At 51.5% G+C, this 23470-nt stretch overlaps 2 protein-coding genes across 2 annotated transcripts; both read right to left on the bottom strand.

Moving 5' to 3' along the window:
* Positions 1 to 5335: 5335 nt before the first annotated feature.
* On the bottom strand, positions 5336 to 16099 carry FOXL1 (forkhead box L1). The gene is made up of 2 exons (XM_080410770.1): positions 14859 to 16099; positions 5336 to 13587 (listed from the first exon to the last, which is right to left on the bottom strand). Exon 2 carries the CDS (start codon positions 13433 to 13435, stop codon positions 12551 to 12553), a length of 885 nt encoding a protein of 294 aa, XP_080266896.1. The 5' UTR covers positions 13436 to 13587; positions 14859 to 16099; the 3' UTR covers positions 5336 to 12550.
* Positions 16100 to 19354: 3255 nt separating this feature from the next.
* FOXC2 (forkhead box C2) lies at positions 19355 to 22206 on the bottom strand. Its single transcript, XM_080410740.1, has one exon. It carries the CDS (start codon positions 21528 to 21530, stop codon positions 20055 to 20057), a length of 1476 nt encoding a protein of 491 aa, XP_080266866.1. The 5' UTR covers positions 21531 to 22206; the 3' UTR covers positions 19355 to 20054.
* Between the last annotated feature and the right edge of the window lie 1264 nt (positions 22207 to 23470).

Below are 23470 nucleotides of genomic sequence, written 5' to 3'. Positions count from 1 at the left end.
ATGTACTTAACCGTAGGCATGTTTAACGCCAGCCGGTATCCACAGAGCTGAAAAACACATCAATAAAGCTTCAACAATTCACTTAAGGGCTGTTCTGAACAGGATCAACTTAAGCATGTGCTTAAATATTTTCTTGAATTTAAGCCTATATTAGTGGAAAAGCCATTGTTCCATACTAGATTTTTATATGTCTGTGACTTTAGGATAGTTTTAGTATTCTCAATAGATTGCTTCTTTGGATGGATTCCTCCACTCATCATTAATATTTGGCGTCAACTGTCTTTCTTTCTCATCCATTCCCAGAGAAAAGGAAAAATTTTCCCTTCTTTCCACGGATGTATTTATGTTCCCCATGGAAATTCTTCTCTATGATATATGAACTATTTTCAGAGAAGTTTAGCAAAGCCTAAATCACAAAGGGAAAGAAAACCTCCTCAGCTTGAGTTCATAAGGGGAAAAGTTGGGATGGCAGTGACCTGTGGTGTGAATTTTTTCTCGAGTTTAATTGTTATTTCCATTCAAATCCCTTATATCCCCAGCCATAAATAAGACTCCTGAATAATCCTTAATTGCTGTCCCCATATCTGCTTCCCGTAAAATTAGGAGGAACTATTTAGGATCTGCCAAGATGACAAAGTGTCCTTTATGGTGGCCGAATGAAAGAAAGAATATAACTTTGGGAGAAAGCAACATGCTTTCCTTCAGCGTAGGATTTCCTCCACAGAGACATCATCACAGACTGTCAGAAGCTGGGCAACCCTCCAAAGGTTAGAGACGGGGCCAAAACTTATAATTTCTGCTTTACAGAGGGCCATTTCTGTCTCTGAGATTTTAAATACTGTCTCACCGCAGCTGTGAAATTCAGAGCTTGCAGTTCGCAGCTCGCACAAGACGTGAGCTCGCCAGCCTGGGATATTTCACATCCAGGGCTGTACAGGTTATTTCGAGTAAACTAGCTGGAAATGAGTTTGAAAGCGTGAATGCCAGGACAGGCGCAGCCCGATCTTGCGAGATGACTTGCAGTCATTGCAACCGCCATGGGAAAGCTCAGCTCCACCACCCTGCATCTCCCTCCCTCCTCTGCGAGGGGCATGGAGCTCTCCACGGAGCGCCCACACCAAAGCACCCGCAGAGCCGCTTCCCCGCAGAGCCTCCCCTCGCCCTCTCCGTGCAGAGCCAAGTGTGGTCCGCTCAGCCGGGTACGTACCTCCGTGCCGGTGGAGCTGAGTCACCTAATTGTTGTTGGGGTGGTGTGTGCAGCCCGGGACACAGGACCCTTTGTGTGAGGGCTCTGGGGAGACACAGGAAGACGTGCGGTCTTGAATATTTCACATGTGAAGTTTCCATGGTCCGTAAGGTCACCCTCTGGGTCGGACATCCACATGGGGCTCCACTGCTATGCCTGCCACCATGACTAAGCCAGAGAGAGCTGATGGAGAGCAGCCAGGTTCTTCTCAGGCCACCCAGGAGAGATGCATCGCTTACAGGACCCAAATGATTCCCTTGTTAGCTAAGGAGGGGCTAGGGGGTAGCTGCCCTTGGCAGAAGACGAGGTGACTTCACCTTCAATGCCAGGGCAAGCTGCTCCGTTCTCTTAAGATCAGGGAATATCACCTGCTGACATTATAAAACACCATCCACAACATCCAGCATCCACACCCCTATGTCACATACATGGGACTGCAGAACTTTGCACAGGACCCTGTGCAGCCATGACCTCAGTTTTGCATCCGAGCACTTTTCAATCGATGCAAAGCAATCAGCCCTGTGAGAAGCTGAGCCTGGCAAAGCCCAGCCTGGCTCTCCCGTGCTTGTCCTTTGGGCCAAAACAGAGCTTCTGGCCTTACCCTCACTGGGGCAAAGTGAGCCAGGATCTACGGGTTCACAGATGCTGCTCTAATCGCTGCAGGCACGCACAGGAACCCCCAGTTCATCGGCTCACAGATCCTTCCCAGCCTTAGGAAATAAAAGGAGATGGATTTTTCCTTAGACATCATTACTGTGATGGAGTTTGGGAGGCAAACGCACAGCCCTTGGCACTGATCCAACCAAGTAAGTCTGGGACAGGTTTTCTTTCAAGAATTTCAACCCATTCATGTACTTTCTTAATGATCCAAAGTCTTCAAGGAGTTGCCTTTTAGCTTTAGCTCCCTTTCAATATTTGTCATGTGTGTCAAAGTTGATTCTTCATGTTTCCTCTGGTAGCTTAACACACTCGATGAGAAACTTCCTTTCTTAGGCGTTTGAAAGATATTTTTTCCCTATTGATTTATTTTCTTAATTGAAGAAAAGATGATCACTTTTAAAGGAAGCTGCAAGAATATACAAGGATAAGAGCAGAGGCAGCATTATCTCATTTGGACACTTGATGCTAATGTCCTAGCACGAACAAATCTTAACGAGTGACTGGAAAAGGCGATGGAGTCACTTATTCCTCATTATGGTTGGATAGACCAGCAAGTTTTGGTGCAGAACTGATCCCTTAAAATCACCTGAGTAGAGAGAAAATGAACTATTTTTCCTTTTTGGCGTGGGGCAGGGTTGGGGAGCTCAAGTGTGTTGTCCACGTGCCCCAGTGCATCTGTCCACCCACTCTGGCACGACTGGTTCACAAGTACCTGTGGGCAGCGACCACTTGTCCAGGCTGCTGAGTTCTTGGAAACCCTGGACAAATGCCCTACACCAGGTGGTCCTGCTAAGGAGCAGGAATGGGAATGAAAGCCTCCCACCCTCCAACTTCTCCAGGAACTTTTCTCACAACATGCTTACACCTTCAGAAACCCAAGGAAAGGTCAACAGGCCTTCAGCATCTGCTGAGCCACCAGGGTGGAGGATGACTAGTCCTGTCTTGACTAAAGACTTAACAAAAGCACTTGGTAGAGCAAGGTTGAGCGACCAATCCAACAAAGCCCTGTTCGATGCCTGTCCAGGCAGAGCCTGAGCATTGCAAATTAAGCACTCAGTGAAGCTTGCCTGAACCCTGAGACAAGGAGAGACAGTGGCCCTCCAGACACTCCTTTCGTCTCTGGGCCCCGAGGAAGTCACACCAGCAGGGGCTTCTGCTGCCAGGAACCCAGCCCCATGTCTGGAGTGGCAGGAGAGCACCTCCAGGACCAGCTCCCAGTCCTTTCCTGACAAAGCATTGACCTGGATAGTTGCTTGCTCTGCACCAAAACTCAGATTCTGTATTTTGCACACACCCTCCAAATACCTGATCTCTGGGTTCTGAGAGACACCTCTAATTAAAATACACAGATTTCCTTCTGTCAAGGGCTTTAGTTGTTGGGTTTTTGTTTTTTTCCTCCACAACAGAAATCATATATGGATATGAAAAGAATTATTTTATGAGACTTCAAAGGGCTGAATCACATCTCAGTCTGGTCTTGGGCTGTCTCTGTTCAGCCACAAGCCTTATCAGACAAATGTATTTCTGCATGCTTTGCTGCATGATTGCATTTCACACTCTAAACACAATTTTCTTAATTTTATATAAACTACAGCTACAGTTTTTTCTGCTTTGTTTTGCTAACAACTGACCTGCTGTTCCTTATTGATGCTCAAGCCATAAGTAAAATATCTCTGAAAAAAGCCAAGAAAATTCAACTGGTCAATCAAAGGTTTCAAGAACCCTATCATGCTGCAAAGGAGTCCAGAGCAGTTAGGTGCCCTGTTTTAAGCTTTAACTTAGTCTGTTACCATTTATTCTTGTTAAATCCAGAGTCATCTGGCTTAATTTGGTTTGCCAGGAATTTACTTTAGGATAATTTAGAGTAGGATCAGAGTCACCAGGCTTTTCCCCCCTCCTTTTAGGACAGGGGATAATAATAGAGGATTTTTTTTTTCCATGAAAGCATATGCAGTTTCCTCTATAGCCATCCAAAACAAATAATCAGAAGATTTCCCCATGTTTATAATGGGGCTTTCTACTGACCTTCCCTGCAAAGCACTTTAGGAGAAATCAATGAAAAATACTCCATAAGAAGTGGGTCACAACTGCTGTTACTGTTTCTTAGAATTGATGTAGCATCTAATCTGAAAGCAGACACCACAGTTAAGGGCTCCTCTTTGCCCTTCTCATAACAAAGCAATTATATTTAACAGTAGGTACAGTTAAATGGGAATAAATCTGGTTTGTATATAAAGACATTTCATGTTTGTTAATAAACTTTGTGTCCACAGTGTTTAGACCAATTCCAGATATAAGCTATAGCAACGTATAAAAATTTTCCTCATTGGCATAACTGACGTGGCTCTCCCACTCCTTTTGAACGGCTGCAGTTACAGCAGTGCAAAACTGGGTACATGACCCTCAGAACTTCTCAAAGATGGACCAAAGTGAAGGCAATGCTTTCAGATCTTATGGGGAATAGGATTTATTTGGCCCATAATTTGGTGAGTTTCCGAATGCCTTTATGTAGTACCTCTGGGGAAGCAGCTACTGGGCTACTTTTAAGTCACATCACCCGTGGGGAGTCCCTGCTCTAAACCCTCAGGAGAAGGAAACCCATGATGTCTTACCTCCACTGCAGCACAACCCAACCAGGAACGGCTTGTAAGGAAAATAAAGGAGCCTTCTGGGTGAGTTTAGAGAAGAGACTGTTTAGGCAAAGGTTGCATTTGCCAAGCAAGCTGACAGCTGGTCTGGAAGATGCAAACTGCTGCAGGCAGATTTCAGTCCCCTCCTTCTCTAAAGCACAGACCTTATCCAGCTCCTCCATGTGTAATCAAAGGGTGATTCCATCCACCCTAAAGCTTGTGCCTCAGGTGGTTAGAAGTTCAGCCCTCTGAAGGTGCTTTGTGTCCCAGCAGGTTCTGGAGATAAATTTGCTGGCCAACTTAGACCAGGCAGTGAGTTGTTAGATAGCTAGTGCTGACTGAGATTCATCCCATGCAAAACGCCCTGCCCAGGTTTGCATGAGTGATGCAAAGATGTAAAGAGATCTCTGGGAAACAGTATCCCCACCTCTGTGCTTCAATGGTTGGAGATGTGAGTACAGTATTTTTACACAATGCATACCAGGAGCTTGAGGTCCATATTGCTTTCAGGACTCAGATCCTTGTGATGGAACAAGTGGGTCTGACTGCTGAGCTCAAAAAAACAGTCTGAGGATGTTGTTGCCATGACACAACTGACCACTGAGTCCATGTTCCTGCAAAAACCTCCAGGAAGACCTTATCCCTGTGGAGCTCTTAGCAAAAAGCAGAGAGACCATCTTTCAGATTATGGTTAATTGCTAGGATATAAATGAAATGTGTTTGGATCTGATGTGGCTCCAAATAGTCCGGCTAAAAAAGAGACCTGATCAATAGTCCGGCTAAAAAAGAGACCTGATCTGTTCTGTGAGGACCGGTGCTGGTACAGGAAAGACCAGCACTAGACCACTCATACATCTCCGTTCCTGCAGGACTAACTATCATGACCATCAAAACCAACGCTGCACAGCTCAAGTACAGAGGAAGGCACAATAAGAAATAAGAGAGAATAAGGATGATGAAATACAACCTTTTGCTATTCTACGGATCTACCTTTAGGGAGGTGGATGCTATTAGTTGCCTACTCGGCATCTTGCTCATCAGGCTTCTGCCACGCTGATGGATGGGCGTGCGAGCAGCTGAGACAAGTGGAAAGACAACACCAGCTTTTGCAAGAGATGAAGAGCTCCTTACGCACTGCGAGATCACAAATCCATCATATGAAGCCTAATGAGGGGGCTGAGCCAGAACAAATACAACTGTTTAACAGTTTATTTTAACCATCCAATGAGAATGAAATAACTTAAAAGGATTCCTGTTGCCAATAATATTTTTTTTTTCCCTCTTCTCCTCCTTGCATGGTATTTGTTAGAAATCGGGATTTTCCTTAACTAAATGTCTTGTGGTCTCCTTAGCTTTGTTTCTTAACAGGGTTGTCTTTATGTTAGTTTTCTTTGGCTTCCCAATAGAAGAGTAACAGATTTCTTTTGAAGTTTTTATTGATGAATGAGCTCCTATAAATAACTCTCTGTGGCAGCAGCTTGATCTCAGAGTTTACTCTGGAATAATAGTAGCAATGGGAATGGAGGAAATTTATGGCAGCATGACATGAAATAGTTTAATGGGCTTCATACTGTTTAACTTAATCTTTACAGATGTAAAAACAGAAATACAATTATTTTAACAACCGTTATTACATATTGCTTTCTAATGAAAACAGCGACTTAGTAAGCAACTGAAGATAGGTAGGGCAGAACTAAGGAGTTCACCTTGCTGCGGATTCAGGAATTAGTGTGTTGGGCCAGTATATTGCAGACCTTCATCTGGAGAGCTGAGGGAGAGCCAAGGTGGCTGGGGAGGAGGGGGCTACAGGTGGGACTTGGCACTTGCATGAAGGGCTTCAGATTAGGATGGAGATGCTTGAAGCTGCCTAAAACCAGCGGAAGCAGAGGAGTCCTGTCTTTGCAGAAAAAAAAAAAAAAAAGAAGAAGAAAAAAAACCCTCTGTGTTTTCTTTCATGTCTCCTTATTTTACCTGTCTGCTTGGTGAGGAGCTCATCCCAGTCCCACCGAAATCCACAGGTGTCTTTGGTGACACAGGGGGACTCTTTTCCATGTCCCTTTTGTTTTGTAGCCCTGTGAGCTGCAATCCTCCCACCTTGGAAGCAGAAACAGGTGTTACACTCGCACCAGCCAAAGGATGGAAAGAATGGAGGGAGATGATGAAAACAGCATAATTTCCAGGCTCCAGTGCTCTGATACCGACTCAATAAAAGAGGATTTAACTGCTCACCATCGCGTCTGCTCATCTTCCCATCATGGGTTTGCTTGTTTCTCTAAGTCAATGTCACTTATTGTAAGGGTGGCCCAGGCGCGCCTCTGTTACCTGGGTAAACTCAAGCAGGAAGGAAAAGGAAAAGAAAAAAAATGAAAAGGAGGAACTTAAAACCATCTGCCTTCTGTCTAAATGCCCAAGCCACAGGCAGGCTGGCCTTTAACCCAGCTAAGGATCCGGCCAGCGGACTTCGACAACCGATGTGCGAGAGGTTGGTGTATCATAATTACTAGGAAGAGGCACAGGACCTAATCCAAGCATAAGATTTCCTTTGCAGGGGTTTGAACGTGGCTCGTAGCCAACCACAGCTCCCTCATGCTTTTTGGTGCCTCACAAAGAGCTTGAGTAAATATTGAAACATGTTGATGCTCTGCGTAATTTCTATTACAATAGCTGACAACTATTGTTTCCTCCTTGAGGGAGCATTATTTGAAATGAAATTGCAATGAAAATTATTAGCATTGTGTTTTCAACTGTCTGTTTAGTGGGAAATTTGCATGATTCACAATACTTTCCAATCCACAGAAATTGCCCATGCAAGAAATAACTTGCAAATTCTTACTCAATTTCCAAAAATGTGGGAAAGTTTATTTATTTCTTCATGCATTCCTGATTTGCAATGTGCTCTCTAAAAATGTCGCTAAGATTTAGGCTAACCGAGCTCATGCTAAATTTAGCAACTATATTTTAAATAAACATTCTTTACGCTTTACTGAACCGGCTTTGAAGCTGGCTTAAAACAAATTGCACTCACATGAACGTTAACAATGTTTTACTTTGGACTAAGTGAACATCTGAATAAGTAATAATGTATTATTTGGTATAATCCGAAAATGAGATTTAAGAGATCTAATTCAGCCGATTTAGGAAAGATTCCTATGAGGAATACTGAATCAGACCCATATTTATTTCTGGAAGAGTCCGTTCTGTTCTCCTTGACCACTCAAAACTTTCTCTCCTGGTGTCTTGTTAGATGCTGCAAGCTACGAACCTCAGTGAAATCAGCTGTGACTTAGCACGCATTGCGTTTGAGGAATCTGGCCCATTTTAAAGCACTTAATGATTTGTCTGGATAAAGCACTAAAAATATACTGTGGGGAGCAATTATGCAATGTCCAGACTGATGGATTGCATAACCTCATAGACCTTTTCCATCTGTAACTTCTCTAATTCTGTGATCTTGTCTTCTTGCTCTCTCTCTTAAAATCAGAGATGTGATCTGTTAAACATCCCAGTGCTGTCTCCCAGGAGATCTGTTTTCTGGGTGTGCGGGGCTATGAATTAAGGAAGGAAGCAGATCCTTCTCCCCCTCTCGTTTCGGGAATTGGCTGCTCTTCATAACAGGCTTAGGAGCAATTACCAGGAGGCCAGCAGGTTTTGGTGGGAAGAGGGATGCTCTCTCCATTATGGGTTTTCCCAGGTAAAGGATGGAAAGAGAATTAACTCTTCAAAGGAGCGGGGAGAGGAGGACGACATGACACAGACATGACAAGCAGTTACAAAGTCCCTTAGAGTCATGTCACCTTGAAATCAGACATGGACAGCCATGCACTTCGAGTGACGAGTCCTGAAAGCGGCTTCTGCTCACGTGTAAATACTCGATCATTTATTATGTATGCTACGGGACCAACTTTAAGAGAACACACACTGAGTGTATTTAAAGACTGGAAGCCCCATTTATGAGAAATTAAATTCCTGAATTATTTTAATATGCCAGATTTTCAGTTCCTCTCATAAGAAACCTGTGTTTGGAGCGAAGCTGCTCTGCGAACTGAATGACTCCGCTGTGAGCCTCGTCCACGGTGTGCTCTTCTCCGCTCCTGCGATTTAAAACTGGCTGCAGACCTCGGAGACATGAAACCTTGCTCAGTTTGGAGAGGTCATTCCTCTCCAGTGGAACGGAAAGGCATATATATCGCCCACACAAGAAGCATGCTGTTTATACTGCATCATAGGCTATTTTCTACATTTCTTCACAGTATTTCAGGCTTGTGTTTATAGCCAGCCCTGAGAGGTTGGGAAAGCCAGGAGGCAGAAGATTCCAGGGATGAGTTAAATACTGGGTGGCAGGTTTGTGTTTGGCAGCTGCTTTTTTGGATTGTGAAACAGGTGTGAAACCATGGGCATCGATTATTTGCAGCTTGTCAAGTCCTGGATATTTGTACAACACGTCGTCTGTTTTGTACTGCAGAGCACGAAAACTTACATGATGTAGAGAGAATTAAAAGATGCTCAGTGACACCCAAACAGCTGGTACTGGTGTATTGACATGCATGCTTATGTCTCCACATTGAAGCACCGTTGGTTCTATTGTTTTTATTGTACCATTACTTCTTCTCCTCTCTATATATAAACAGATGACGCGCAAGAGCCGTGTGCGGTTAGTCATCCCGCGAGCTGGCAATAGGACCCTTTTTCTCAGTATTCATCCCCTGCAAATTACATCAATGGCCTGATCCCAATTAATTCCAAATTGCCACTCGTAACTATTCACTCAGTTCTGAGTTCATTTTAGTTAGTGACACTTCTGTGCAGAGCGTGTTAAGTTTACTAATTTTACCCTCTCAAGTGAAACCAAAATCAAGCCCAGTGTGGCTTTTAAATACTGCAGCTGTACTTGGTCCTGCTCCACTACAATAAAACAGAAAAAAAAACAAATGTCACCATGAGCAAAGCTTCACAAAAAATAAATTCCCATTGCACAGGAAAAGCTGAATCTCAAAAAAAGTGCCTGTGATTAAAAATATACATCATGTGCATACCAAACCACACTCCTAATGTGAAACTTACTCCTTCAGATGATATTTTTTTGACCAGGACCTGCCACTAAAAACTGCCCTTGTAATGAAAGGGACTTGAGGTGGGGGGGTACACACGTACGAGTAGGAAAGGAACAAAAGCCCTGTTTGCAGGTCCAAAAAGGTACTTTAGGAGCTGGAATAGGAGCTGAAGGGTGCCAAAAGTGGGGGTCACAGCTAAGGTGCCAAGTTAGGAGAAAAGGAAGCAGAGGAGCCTGAAGACACGGTTAAAACTGCTGGGGGGGGGTGTCAGGATTTAGTGGGGTTTTCTTCACGTGGGGCTGTCCTCATGCTCTGCATGTGCAGAAACAAGCACTTGCCCTCGCTGACAGTGGTTGCTTGTTGGCACCTCCCGGACAGGTGCAGGCACCTGGGGATGGTGAGGCTGCTCAGCTGGTCCCTGCCCCGCACAGCGTGCCTGATGGGAAAATCCACTGCTCCTTCAGGAGAGGGTTTTTAAAGAAGCAAAAAGAGTTTTCTAGCAATAAATCACCTCATAACTGAGAGCGTAACTACTCTCTGGGGGTTAAACCCTTCTGTGGGCCAGGCTGCAGGGAGAGCAGGGATGCAGGATCCCCACCGGTGGGAAATGGCTCTGGAGCTTGTTGGAGACCCAGCTTCGGAAGTCCTTGGAGGCAGCGTTAACCTCCCGTTCCACACACGTGCCCCAAGTCCTAGCACAGGCAAGCAGCTGGGGCTGGAGAGACCTGGGGTCTCTGCTGGGCAAGAACAAAGCTGGATCTTTTCCCTGCCCCTGCACCTTCCCATGAGTGATGTTACCACACATGCCAAAAAGATGGTGATGTCAGCCCGGAGCCTGGAACAGGATGGCCACTTATTTAACCAGCTATAATACCTGTCTCTGATTACACACAGGAGTGGCACTGTAGGGACATGGGGTTTCACTCAGAGAGCATTAACCCTCTCAGCACTCGCCCAGCCTTCTAAATTATGGTGGGGACACATGTGGCTTTGACTGGGCAGTGATAGTGGGTTTGGGGTTTTTTTTAATTCAGTGCCATAGCTTTAAAGAATGGACTCAATGGATATTCAAACAGGAACTGTCAGAAATAGGAAGCATATAAAGGATTTTATTTAAATAAAGTCTATCTTGCAGATCTATATAAAAAGCCCCATCTTTTTTATTCTCTTTTTTTCACAATAAGAAGCTGTAGCTCTGCCTATGAGTATCCTTCTTTTGAGGAACTCTACATCATTTCCCACCTTTTGGAGATTTTCTGTACTTCCCCACACAAGAGCTCTTTGCCTAGTGTTGAAATGAGCTCCCCTGAGCTCCTGGTCCAAAGGTCAAGCCACTTTGATGCTGGCCTTCCTCTGCAAAAGCTGAACCACAACTCACCTGAGAAATGCAGATTTCCAGCAGTCCAGGTGCCAATTTAAGGATGGGCTTTGCTAGTGAGACGGGGCGGAATGGTGGAAGGAGAGAGGAGAAACAGAATCATCTTGGTAAACATTATCTCAGTTGCAAGGAACGGGTCATTTCCCAGGACCCTATTTTTAGTCCCTCCCACATTTTACCTCTCCTGGCAGCCTGGTCCATGGTGCCATCACCAGAATATTTGCACCAGAGCTTGCTGCTGCATCCCGCGGCAGGCCCTGCTCCCCGGCCCTCCGGCCGCACGAGCCAAGGGGATTTCACAACACATCAGCCACAATCCTGAACAAAATACTTTTATTGGATATAGGTTTGGTTTCATAATGAAAACTGAGAATATAGAATTTTTTTTCCAAAAGGGCATTTATCCACTAATATACAAAAAGCCTCTATTTATGGGGGGAACAAAAAAAAAAAAAAATCCTGATTGCTTGTAATGTGTCTGGATTCTTCCTTCTTTAAGAAAAAAGAAAACCTTAAAAACACAGCTGATGTCTTTTTTTTTTTTTTTTTTTTTATCCTGGTAGTTGTCGAGGTTGTCAACACAGCTCCTTCAAAATGCCAAGACCAGCCTCCACAACCCTCCTTCAGTCTTTTTTGGTCCAAAGCAACTGATTCCAGCAAGACATGGAAACCAGCCGCATCCCCATGTTCACAACGTGTTTGCTCATCCATCCCCCTCTCTCTGGCCACAACAGTGAGACAAATTATATCTCTATACTCAAGAAGCTCAAGTGCTAGGCAGGAAAGCAGCTTGCATTAACGCCACAAGTTATACATGGTGCTGAGTCCAAGCAAGCAGAATTGTGCAGAATGAGCCTGGATTGTCTGGTTCGCCCTTATTTCAGCTCTGGTTACCTCCCTTTTTCCCACTCGGAGGACTGGGCCAGGGGGGTGATATCAGGCTTTATTATGTGCAGGCACCCTTGGGTATTAATGGCAAAACAAAACTAGAGCCTCCTCCCCCAGGAATGGAAGGGGCGGTTTTGGTTTCCAAAAGAAATAAAAATAAAAATAAAAATAAAAATAAAAATAAAAATAAAAATAAAAATAAAAATAAAAATAAAAATAAAAATAAAAATAAAAATAAAAATAAAAATAAAAACAAAAACAAAAAAGAAGAAAACTGGAGACCTGAAGGATTCAGCCAGAAACCAGGTCTGAGGAACCTGAGGGATGCAAGACTAAAGGTGCAGAGCAAATCTGGCGAGGCTTGGAGGGCAGCGTGGGACACCCCCCCACCGCCTGCCTCTATCTCCACCACCCACGGGAAAAGAAAACTGGTTTTACCTTGAAAAGTCGATCTGGCGGGTGGGTGGGAGGCAAGCTCTAAGGAGATCTCCACAGCAAGACGTGCCTTGAAAATCCCTGAAATCCTGACTCACCTTTAACATCGTGGGGTTTGGGGGGTTTTTTCGGGGTTTTTTGGGTTTTTTTTTTTGGGGGGGTGGGGTGTTGGTCTTTACCCGCTTGGTGAGGTCTGAGTCCGGTCTGTCCCATCGCGCCCCCGCCGCACCGAGCGGGGCAGGGCGGTACAGTTATGGGGCAACTACTGGAAATTAAATACCGCCTCGGAGAAGTGGAGAGGGAAGCAGGAGAGGAAGGGGATGCCGATGTGGTACAGCCTCCCGTGTACCTGGGAGTCCAGGGTGAGGGAGGCGTTGAGGGCCGGGCCGAAGCCGCCGCTGGCGAGCAGGGAGCCGCCGGGACCCTCCCGGGCCGCCTTGAGGGCCGCCCCGGGGGGCGGCTGCCCCAACCCCTGGGCGAGGATGCTCTCGATGCTGAAGCTGCGGCCCCGCGGGCCGCCCTTGAGCGACGGGGCGGCGGCGGCGGGCGGCCGGGGCGCGGCGGGGGTCCCGGGAGGGGGCGCTTCCCCCTCGGCCGGCTTGGGGACCCCCTGGTGGCCCGAGTCCCCCCCCGCGCTCCCCTTGGCCCTTTTGGGCTCGTCGGGGCGGGCGGGTGGCCCCGGCGGGCCGGCGGGAGCGGGGGTCGCGCCGCCCTTCGGCTCCGGCGGCCCCGGGGCTTTGGGCTTCCTCTTCCTCCGCCGGTAGTTGCCGTTCTCGAACATGTCCAGGCACCGGGGGTCCAGGGTCCAGTAGCTGCCCTTGCCGGGCCGTCCCTTCTCCCGCGGCACCTTGACGAAGCAGTCGTTGAGCGAGAGGTTGTGGCGGATGCTGTTCTGCCAGCCCTGCTTGTTGTCGTGATAGAAGGGAAAGCGGTCCATGATGAACTGGTAGATGCCGCTGAGGGTCACCTTCTGCTCCGGAGCTTCTTTGATGGCCATGGCGATGAGGGCGATGTAGCTGTAGGGGGGCTTCTGCGGGGGGTCCTGCCGGGAGATGGCCCCGCTGGGGGCAAAGCCCAGGGCGGCCGGGAGGTACAGCATGGAGGGGCTGCCCATGGGCGAGAGGGGGCTGCCGTAGAGGTGGCTCATGGCCCGCGGGCTCTCAGCTCCTCTCGGAGCCCAGCGAAGGGACGGAGCAGGGCAGGAACCTGGGGCGAGTCCACCGGGGAGCGATTTGTGCGAGCTCAGATCCCAGCCCTGCCTGAAGGAGCTCGCTCTGCCTCTGTCCCTGCTTCATAGCTCTTAAAAAAAAAAAAAAAAAAAAAAAAAAAAAGTTAAATAATTGTTGTAAGTTTGCTATTATATGTTGACTTAGCACTGGAAAATAAATTGTCTCTGATAAACAGTCGTTTGTGTTCTCAGCCCACCCACATTAATTAAAATTTCATTGCTACAAAACTCCAAGCTCTCTCCACGTGTCTTGCTGGTACCAGCCAATGGTCTCCAGCTTATTCCTTCATTTGTTTATAGAATTAGTCTGTTGATAAGTCTGCCCACCCAAGTCGAATCAAGCTGTGTTTATTTGGAAAAATTTCCGGGCACCCAATATATAAACGCACTGATCTGATGTTTGAAATATCACGTCCACCCTTTGACGCTGCAAGCACACAGAGCAGAGCAGGATGTGCACTGCTGGAGCGCGGAGGAGCGGGCAGGGAGCCCCGCAGGACACTGGGGCGCTCGGCAGAAAAAAAAAAAAAAAAAAAAAAATGGAAAGAAAGGAAAAGAGAGGGATGGGTGAGAGGAGAAGGCACCGCTGCGGCGGGGAGGGAGGCAAAGGCACCGTCTGGGTTCCCGAGGAAGGGGGAGCTCAGGTGTGGCGAGGGTCCCCCGTGCGGGGTCGCGGCTGGGAGCGGCGGCCGGGCCCCCCCGCCCCGCGTCGCCACGGGCCACCCGGGCGCGGGCAGAGAGCGACCCCCGGCCCAGCCACAGGGCTGCGGGGGGGGGGGGGGGAGTGCTGCAGCGAGCTCCGTAAAGGGGGGGGGTTGGCAGGCGCGGGGAGGAGGGTGGGTATTTGTGAGTGCGGGCCTGTTGCTTTATATTATGTACTTTCCTGTTTATAACAAGGAGGGGGATTATAACAACTTTACAAGTGCACACAGCTGGCCGGTGCTTACATTAGGAATTTGTGATGGTCTTTTTCTGTATAAACGTCCAGGTTTGGGGCTGTGTTTTCTGTTGTTGGATTTTTTTTTTTTTAATTTACTTATGTAACAGCTTTAATCCGAGGCCCCGAGGGATTCCGATGCAGTTGGAGGTGTCGGTTGCTCCCCTAGCCCCCCACGGCCCAGACCTGCGTTGGACCCTGGGGAGACCCTGTTCCGTGGAGCATCGTTTCTCTGGAGGAGGGAAGAGGAGGCCTGAGCAGCTCCTATCACTGCAGCTCCCACGTCCGTGGTGGGACTTTTACCTGGAGGGGAATATGTAAAAGCCGGGCTCCGAGGTGTCCCCCAGCACCGCCCGGCCCTGGCGATGCCCCCTCACCCACTCCACGACCTCCCTGCAAGCTCACCCGTGGGGTTTCTCACCCACTTCTGCTCCCGTCCTGCCGTTCCCCCCGCAAACCATCGGGCGAAGGGTTTTCATCCCTGGGGTAGAAGCTACCGCGATGGCTGCGGAGCCGCAGATGGGCTCTACAGCTGCAAACTGCCTTCTCAGCTTGGGAAACACAGCCGGGGTGTCGAGGGAGCTGGCTTCGCAGGCGGGAGGGTCACCGGCTGGCCCCACGCGTGAGGGGGCAGCCCACCCCTCTCACACTGCCCTTGCCGGTAATCCCGCATCCCGCCACCGCGGTGCGCACACCCGCCGGCCCCCGGGAGCTGCAGGACCCAGCCGGCGTGCCGCAAATGCAATAAGCCTCCAAATAAAAAAAAAAAAAAAAAAAAAAAAAAAAAAAAAGAGGCAAAAGAACGGTGTGGGGAGGGAGGGTGTTCCCCTCACCTCGACACTGAGGACCAGCATCCCCGGGCAGGCCCCCCGTCCCCCGGTAGCATCCTTGCTGGGGAGGGATGGAGCAGAGCCCGGCTGCTCTAACCCGCCCGACGCATCCTCAGGGCAGCCTGCTGAGGCTGAGGGTCATCCCCCCCGAACCTCCTCCTCTCCCCACCTCGGGGAGTCCTCCCCTCCTTGGGACACTCCAAGCACGGATTATTAAAACAATAAATACTCGCGTGTACGGCAGGAGACAGACACACGGGCTCCCGCTCGCTCCCTGAGCTCCCTCCCCCAGTAGAATTCTTGCTTCCTCCTTGTTTTCCCCTCTTGGCGGTAGGAAATCCTGGGAGGAAAAGATGCGGCTTTTCTCTCTGCTCTTTCTTCCCAGCTCATGCGCTGCCCACTGTCCCGCTCCTGCCGGCGGCATCGCTGGCGCTCGCCGCGTTACCGGCCCGGGAGCAGCCCTCCGGGCGGCTCCGACGGCTGCGGGGGGACCGGGAGAGCGAGGGGCGCGGCGGAGGTGGGGGCTGTGGTTGTGGTTGTGCTTGTGGTTGTTGTTACCGTCGCTCTTCCCCTGAACGGAATGAAAAGAAGAAAAAAAAAAAAACAAAAAAACAAAAAAACAAACGCGGAGCCAGCGACGGAAGCGCTCCGGCCGCGTTTCCCCTCCTCTCCAGCTGACAGGCCCCTTTTAAAGCATCATCGAGGAGAGCTCCCGCCCGAGCCCCCCGGGGGAGCGGGGTGCAAATCAATGCCCCCCACTCCTGCTGCATCCCGGCCCCTGGGGGAGCAGGGTGCAAATCAGTGCCCCCCCCTCCTGCTGCATCCCGGCCCCTGGGGGAGCAGGGTGCAAATCAGTGCCCCCCACTCCTGCCGCAGCTCTGCCTGGGGGCAGCAGGGGTGCAGATCAGTGCCCCCCACTCCTGCCGCAGCTCTGCTCGGGAGGAGTAGGGGTGCATATCAGTGCCCCCCACTCCTGCTGCATCCCGGCCTGCGCTGCCTTAGACACGACCTGTCGGAGGGGCCCGGTGGCAGCTGCCCACCCCTCACCCCCTCACTGTACAGCTTCGAGGTGGCTCGATATGGGCCCGGGCTTGGGGGTGTATTCCCGTCTCTCCCGGCCCCCCAGCGCCTGGTACGGATTTTCTGCAAAGTCCCCTCTGAAGTAACAGCAGCGCCAGCGGCCTCCCCCCAAAGCCTCCTGTCCGGCTCCTTCCCACGGCAGTTGCCGAGCTCTAAGGGGGGCGGGATGGCTTAGGGGGGGCACCAGGCAGCTCCGTGGTTATGCAGAGGCCTGGGGGGCTTGCTAAAGGCACGTGCTTTACCCGGGTCCTGCAACACCAGGGAACGGCTCCCTGACTGGGCTGCGGGACCTTGCCGGTGGGGACAAGCTGGAAAACCGCAGGTCCTTCCGCCCCCCAAAACCCGGAGCTGTCTGGGCTTTCAGACAGGTTTGAAAACTCATAGGTTAATGGTGATGCGGCAAGAAAAAATAGAACTAAAACCCCTATCCACCATCCTCATCCTCTGCCTCGAACTGCGCTGGGCCACGGCTCCATGCAACCGGCCATGCAGCAACTTCAGCCAGTCCCCCCGGGGCCGAGCTTGCCCCCCCGATCTGCTGCGGGGGGCTGATGCTGGTCCTTCAGCTGCGAGGGCCTGCGGGGCCCGATCCTGCCGCGGCTGTGCGGCAGTTACCCTGGGTCTTCCCCCTTTCTTCCTCCCCCTCTGCCCCAGCCAGGCTGAAGTCACCTGTCGCGACAGGCTCCTATCGCGTTATCGAGCAGCCTCGAAAAGATCCCTGCGTCCCGCACCTGGCTCCCGCCTCACCTGCACAACCAGCCCCCCCACAAGGCTCCCCTCGGGGTGGAGGGGGCGATGGGGGGCGACGCGGTTGCACATGGGCTCTGACCCCCGCACGGGAGGGGGCACAGCAAAGGAACGACGCTCCCAGCCCCTGGGAGGGGGCGGTTGGATGCCCACCCTGCCCTGGATGCTGATCCTGCGGCTTCAGAGCCCGCGCTGCTCCCAGCACCTGATAGAAGGTTTTTCTTTTCCTGTCAAGCTCCTGAAATCCTGAAACCCTGACATCTGCGAAGCAGCAGTGCGGGGAGGGGGAGAGGGGCCGGGACCATCCCACCCGATGGGGTGGGAAAAACCCCATTGATAAGGGGTTGCGGGAGCAGAGGGGACCCTCAAGCTCGGCTCAAGCTGTGCACCCACACACACACACCCCGGAACTGTCCAGCAGCAACATGGGGGAGGTCGTAGAGCCCCGGGGGGGGCCCTGGCCCCAGCACCGCACCCTCCGGCATCCCTGCCCGCCGCCGAGGGGACGGGTGCGCCCAGCACCCTTCGCCGGAGTGGGAGGGGTGGGAGCACCAGCGGCCCCGGGATTTCTCGTGTGGGAAAGCCCACGGCAGGCACCTGAGCCCCGCCGCCTCCGGAGGGGGGGGGGGGGGGGGGGGCAGGCACCCCCCCGGCGCTCCCCTGCCGCCGGGCTCCGCGCGGGGGGGAAACCCGCGGGGAAGAAGGGGGACTGGACTGGGGGAAGAATTCTTCCCCCTTTTGGTTTGATTTTTTTTTTTACCCTATTTATTTCCTTTTACCCTTTTACCCTATGATTTTTTTTTTATCCTTTTACCTTATTTTTTTTACCCTCTACCCTACGTATTTTCTTTCTTTAAAATAACATTTTAGGCTTTGTTGCATTAAAAAAAAATTTAAAAAAAGAAGAAAAAAACACAAACCACAAAACACCCTCTAAAAGCCAGGAAAAATGGCAAAGAGCTTTACAAGAATGTTCCTTAAAGCACAAGATCAAGTGAGGCTCGGACATTTTTTCGCATTCAAACCGAGAGTTTCAGTGGGTTTTGCCAGCTTTTCAGTGCATGCGAAATTTACCCGATCAAACCCAACTGATATCACGGATTTTAACAGCCTACCGCGGGTATAGCCGCTCTATAAGCTCAGCGGGGCACCGGGGGGCTGCGGCGGGTGGGAAGGGGCGCACGGCCGGGCACTGTTGGACGGCTCGGAGCCTCTGAGGGGTCTAGGCAGCCGGGGAAGGAGCAGGGGTCCAGCGAGCTGGGCGGGCAAAGCGGCGGAGCCCCCCCGACGGGCCGCCTCGTCAGGGCCGGCATTCCCTGCCTCTGGCACTGCTGCTCCCTGCTTCAGCAGGTGAAGGGTGACCTGGGGGAAGGCGCAATCTCTGTCAGTGCCCGGTGTCGCAAATAAGAGCTTAAATAGATAGAGGTGGTTAAAAAAAAAAAATCAGCCCAGCCTTCCTAGGGAAGAGTATTAAAAACCTGTAAAATGATGCCCAAGTTCTAGACTCCGCAGCGAGTCCGGGTTTAAACGACCGCTCTCAGCACCGGCACCCACTCGTAGCCTTTGGGGCTTGTTTTAAAAATAAATAAAAAAAACGGAGGGGTGGGATTCTGTTTACTTTCTGTGGTGGAAAGAGCCGGCGGAGACACGCAAAGCACCGCACAAGGCCTGCGCTCGCAGGGACGGGGCAGGGGAAGCAGGAGTCCTCCTCCCTCCGGCTCCTTCTTCTTCCCCTTCTCCCCACCGCCGGGCTGGGAAATTTCCCTACATTTCAAGCTGGCCAGGGATTTGGGATTGAGACAGAAAGCCGGTGCTCGCCCCCGCGGTGCCTTACTCCTTTCCCCCCGCAGCTGTACGATGCCCAGCTCTCCACCTGAACGAAACCTTTTCTCACCGAAATAATCACCATAATAAACGTTCAGGCTCCAGGAAAACGACTTTGTTAGAAGAACAACCAGTGCCACGTTTTCCGCACGAAGGAAAGGTGAAGGGAGGAAAAAAAAAAACCTGCAAACCCCCACATATATACACAGACAAGCGCCAGACTTGGAGCAGAAAAAAACAGCATGGATTTATTTTAAGGTAAGTACAACAATTAGGACCACATAAGACAAACGAACTTTGAAGCAGGTTAAAGCAAATAGTCCTTAGGAATGGTCAAGGTGAAATCTATTATACAAAACATCACACGTCGTAAATAATAATAAAAAAGTATTAGAGACTTTGTCTTTTTTTCCTTTCAAAAAAAAAAATCCACCAGCAAAAAATAAATTATTTCCTCGTCTTGCGAAAAGTACAGCTCTAAAACGAAAGAAACTCTATTGCATAATTGTACACAGAAGAAGAAGAAATCACTTGTGATTAATTTGGAAGTTAGGAATCGTTGGGCGAGACAAAAATAATCCAGTGAACTCAACTTTAAATATTATATTAATGGCTCTGAAAATCAGCCTGATTAGAAATCCACACATTTTTTACAGCACAACAGAGAACTTTAAAAATACCCAGGACATATATTTATATATATATATTTATATACTTTTTTTTTCCTTTTAAAACGTATAAATGGTCGTTGTGATATTGGTCCATAACTTACTTTTCTGAGACCCCCTATACTTTAGCATATAAAATTTGCCACTTTTAGATAGACATATATATATAGAAGTATTCCTTTTTTTTTTTTTTTTGTTTAGGAGACATCCCCTTTTTCAAGTAGAATTTTACTTGCCTGGAATTTAAGGAGGCCCAAAACGGGGCTTGGGACCTACAAACTCTGTGGCTGCCAGGTCTACGGGGAAGCTGTCAGATTTAATTTTTTTCCTGCGTCTGAAACGATTGGTGTGGTTTCCTTTCTCCTGATTTTTTTTTAATAATTATTATTATTTATAATATTTAAAAAAAATATTTTTTGGAGGATGGCCCTAGGCGGGGGGGTCGCGGCTACTCAGTACTTAGTGCAGTCGTAGGAGTAGGGGGCGGCGTGGCGGTATAGGGAGGGCGCGGATCTGTAGGGGATCTGACAGGCGGAGTTGCTGCTCACCTGGTGGTCGCTGAGCGAGGCGCTCTCCATCCCCAGCCGGTGCGAGGTGAACATTTCCCGGACGTTGGGAAAAGTCTGCTGCTGAGAGCCGAAAGTGTGCCCGGGCAGGTGGCTCAGCTCAGCCCCGTGGTTGAGGTACCAGGAGGCGGTGGGCTGCCCCCCCGCCGCCCCTCCGCCTCCGCCGCCGTGGGGATGGCCGGCCCCCAGCGCACCCTCCTGCCCCGACGGCAGGCTCAGGGTGCCGAGGGGCGACGGGGCGCCGGTGGGATGCTCGGCCAGACCCTCCTCCAGCGGTGCGGGGGGCACGCACATGTGGCCCGGCCTCTCGCCGCTGTAGAGGCTCATGGCCCGCATGCTGCAGTGGTAGCTCCCACTAGTGTCCAGGGCCTGGCTGCACGCCGCGCTGTAGCCCGACGGCTGCCCCGGCGGGTAGCCCAGCGGCATGCCGGCACCCGTCCTGCCCGAGGCGGCACTCACCGGGCTGAGGTCCCCCGCGGGGGAAGTCCGCAGGGTCATGATGCTCTCCACGCTGAAGCCCGGCAGCCCGTTGCCGGCGGGGTGATGCTCGGGCAGCGAGGCCTCGGGGGAGGCGGCGGCGGGGGGCGAGGCGGCGCTGCGGGGGCTGTCCCGCAGGGCCCCGCCGCTGGCCGGGCTCAGCGTCTCCACCTTGGTGATCACCGGCAGCTCAGGGGATGCCGTCTCGCTCTTGATCACCACCTTCTTCTCGGAGGCCGGCGCCGAGGCGGAGGAAGAGGAAGAGGAGGAGGAGGCTTCCTTGGGGAGGTCGGCGCCGGGCAGCCCGGGGGGCTTGGGCTGCTCCTTCAGCAGCCGTTCCCGAGCCTCCTCCTTCTCCTTGGAGACGTCCTTCTTCTTGAAGCGTCTCCGGCGGCGGAGGAAGCTGCCGTTCTCAAACATGTTGTAGGAATCGGGGTCCAGGGTCCAGTAGCTGCCCTTGCCTGGCTTCTTGTCGTCGCGGGGCACCTTGACGAAGCACTCGTTGAGGGAGAGGTTGTGGCGGATGCTGTTCTGCCAGCCCTGCTTGTTCTCTCGGTAGAAAGGGAAGCGGTCCATGATGAACTGGTAAATCCCATTGAGCGTGATCTTCTTGTCGGGGGCGTTCTGGATGGCCATGGTGATGAGGGCGATGTAGCTGTAAGGTGGCTTCACCAGGTCCTTGGGGGCGGTGGGTTGGTGGGGGTGGTAGGGGCCGTAGGAGCGCCCCATGCCCGCCGCGTACTGCTCGGCGTGGCCCGAGTAGACACTCATGGGGTTGCCCATGCCGCCGTACGTCCCCGCCGTCCGGTAGTAGTTCTGCTCGCTTAAATACGGCACCACTCCCAGAGCGTTGGGGTCCGAGACGGAGTAGCGAGCCTGCATCATGGAGAGGGGCTTCCCGCGGCCGGGGAGGAGAGAAGGAGGAGGAGGAAGAGGATGAAGGATCTCACCCCCGTCCGGGACCCCTCTGCGGAGAAGGAAGAGGGGAGAGAGGGAGAGAGCGAGGGAGAGAGAGTCTCAGAAGCGAGCTCAATCCCAGCGTGTCCTCTAGCAGCGGCACCGCAGCAGCAGCATCCTTCGGGTCGCCGGGGGCAGGGTGGTCTCTGGCCGCCTCTCCCTCCCTCTTTATTACTGTGATTCTTGTATGCACACCTACGGCCCGCGGCGGGCACTGCTGCGGAGCGGGAGGCGGGGAGCGGGGCGGGGGGGAGGGGGGTGGCCTGTTCTCGCAGGAAAAGGGATTTATAAAAAAAAAAAAAAAAGTAATAATAATTAAAAAAAGGGGAAAAAGAAGAAAAAAAAAAAAAAGCAGCCTTGCGGAAACCCAGTTCTTGTCACAACAACGGCCCGAAATCTTCCGGCGCCGGCGGGGCCCCGCCGGGTCCTGGCGCGGGGTGCGCGGGGTGCGCGGGGTGCGCGGAGCCGCCCAGCTCCTCGGCCGCGCTGCGCAGCTTCAAAACTCGCCCCGCGCCGCCGACGCGCTTTTACTCCCCGCTGGCCCCGCCCCCCGCCGCCGCCGCCCGCCAATGGCGGAGCGCGCACCCGCCGCCGCAGCCAATGGGAGGGCGGCGGCGGGATGCGGGTTGGCGTTCGCGAGCATCGCGCGCGGGCGCGCGCCCCACACACTCGCGTGGGCGCGCGCCCGCCTCGCCTTCCCCTAAAATCATATAGACGCACATTAAACAATTACATACATCCCACCCGTCCCCCCTTTTTCTATCATTTTAACGGTTTAGCCCCAAAAGGAGCCAGCGCGGGGCGGCTGCGGGCGGGGGCTCTGCCGGCCCGCGGCACCGTCCCTCCCGCTCCACCAAACCCCCACGGTTTTAAGCACTTTTGGGAGCCAGGTTGAGTCGCGACAGCGCGCGCACCGCCGCATCGCCCCGCAATACCGACATAACGGTGCCCCTGCGCCGGGCAGGTCCTTCTGCCTTCTTTTCTAAATGTATTTATTTGAAGTGCCAGAGCCCGGGGGTTCCTCGCCCAGCGCCGGGAAAAGTCACCCGGTTCCCACCCCGCCGCTCGCCCGGTGGCGAGTGGCACCTCGCCCCGCTGTGTCCCTCGCATTCGGGCCCCGGCGGCCACCGGCCGCGCCGTGGCTGGGGGCCGGGAGCTTCCTCTGCCGCTCTGGGGGACTTTGAGGCTATTTTTTAATTATTATTTTATTTTTTTAAATAAAGAAAGAAGTGAGGGCATTTAAGTGGTTTTGGGGTTTTTTTTTTCGTTCCGGCCATTGAGGCGGATTTTCTTCTGCATGTGAAATCCGCCCCTTTGCCTTTTCTCTAATGATTTCATTACAGGCAATCAGAGTGGAACAATTAGGGACGCATGGTGACCAAGTGTAAACCCAGGTATTGGGGAAACTGCTGCACGCTGCCCTGTCCCAGCCGGGAGAAGCGTGGATCTGCCCAGCGAAGAAATGAAGGTGGGAAACAGCGGATTCCCCCCTCCCCGCTCCGAAAAAAAAATAAATGTGTGTGTGTATATATATATATATAGTCACTGCAAAATCGATTCGAGCCCGAAAAGACCAAGATAAGATTGAAATTAATTAGCTGTCACTTCGGCAGGGCTCCTTGCCGCTGCCTCCCCCGAGCCCGGCTGCTCCTGCTCTGATGTCTAAGCGGTGATCTTTTGGTTTCTTACACTGTAATTCTGCCTTTCCCTCCTGGCAATTTGTGTGGCTTCGTAGGGCTTTAAACAAAGCTATTCCACACACACACGCCATCAAAAGTCAGACTGGGATTTGGGCTGGCTGCTGGTACGGAGGGTCCCTTCCCCGCTCCCTGCCGGGGCGGCGGGGACGAGACCGCAGCCGGCTCCGG

Source organism: Falco punctatus, assembly GCF_963210335.1.
Source record: "Falco punctatus genome assembly, chromosome: 14".
NCBI lineage: Eukaryota > Metazoa > Chordata > Aves > Falconiformes > Falconidae > Falco > Falco punctatus.
Note: the sequence above shows the minus strand (reverse complement) of the source record. Positions and strands in the feature narration are given on the sequence as shown.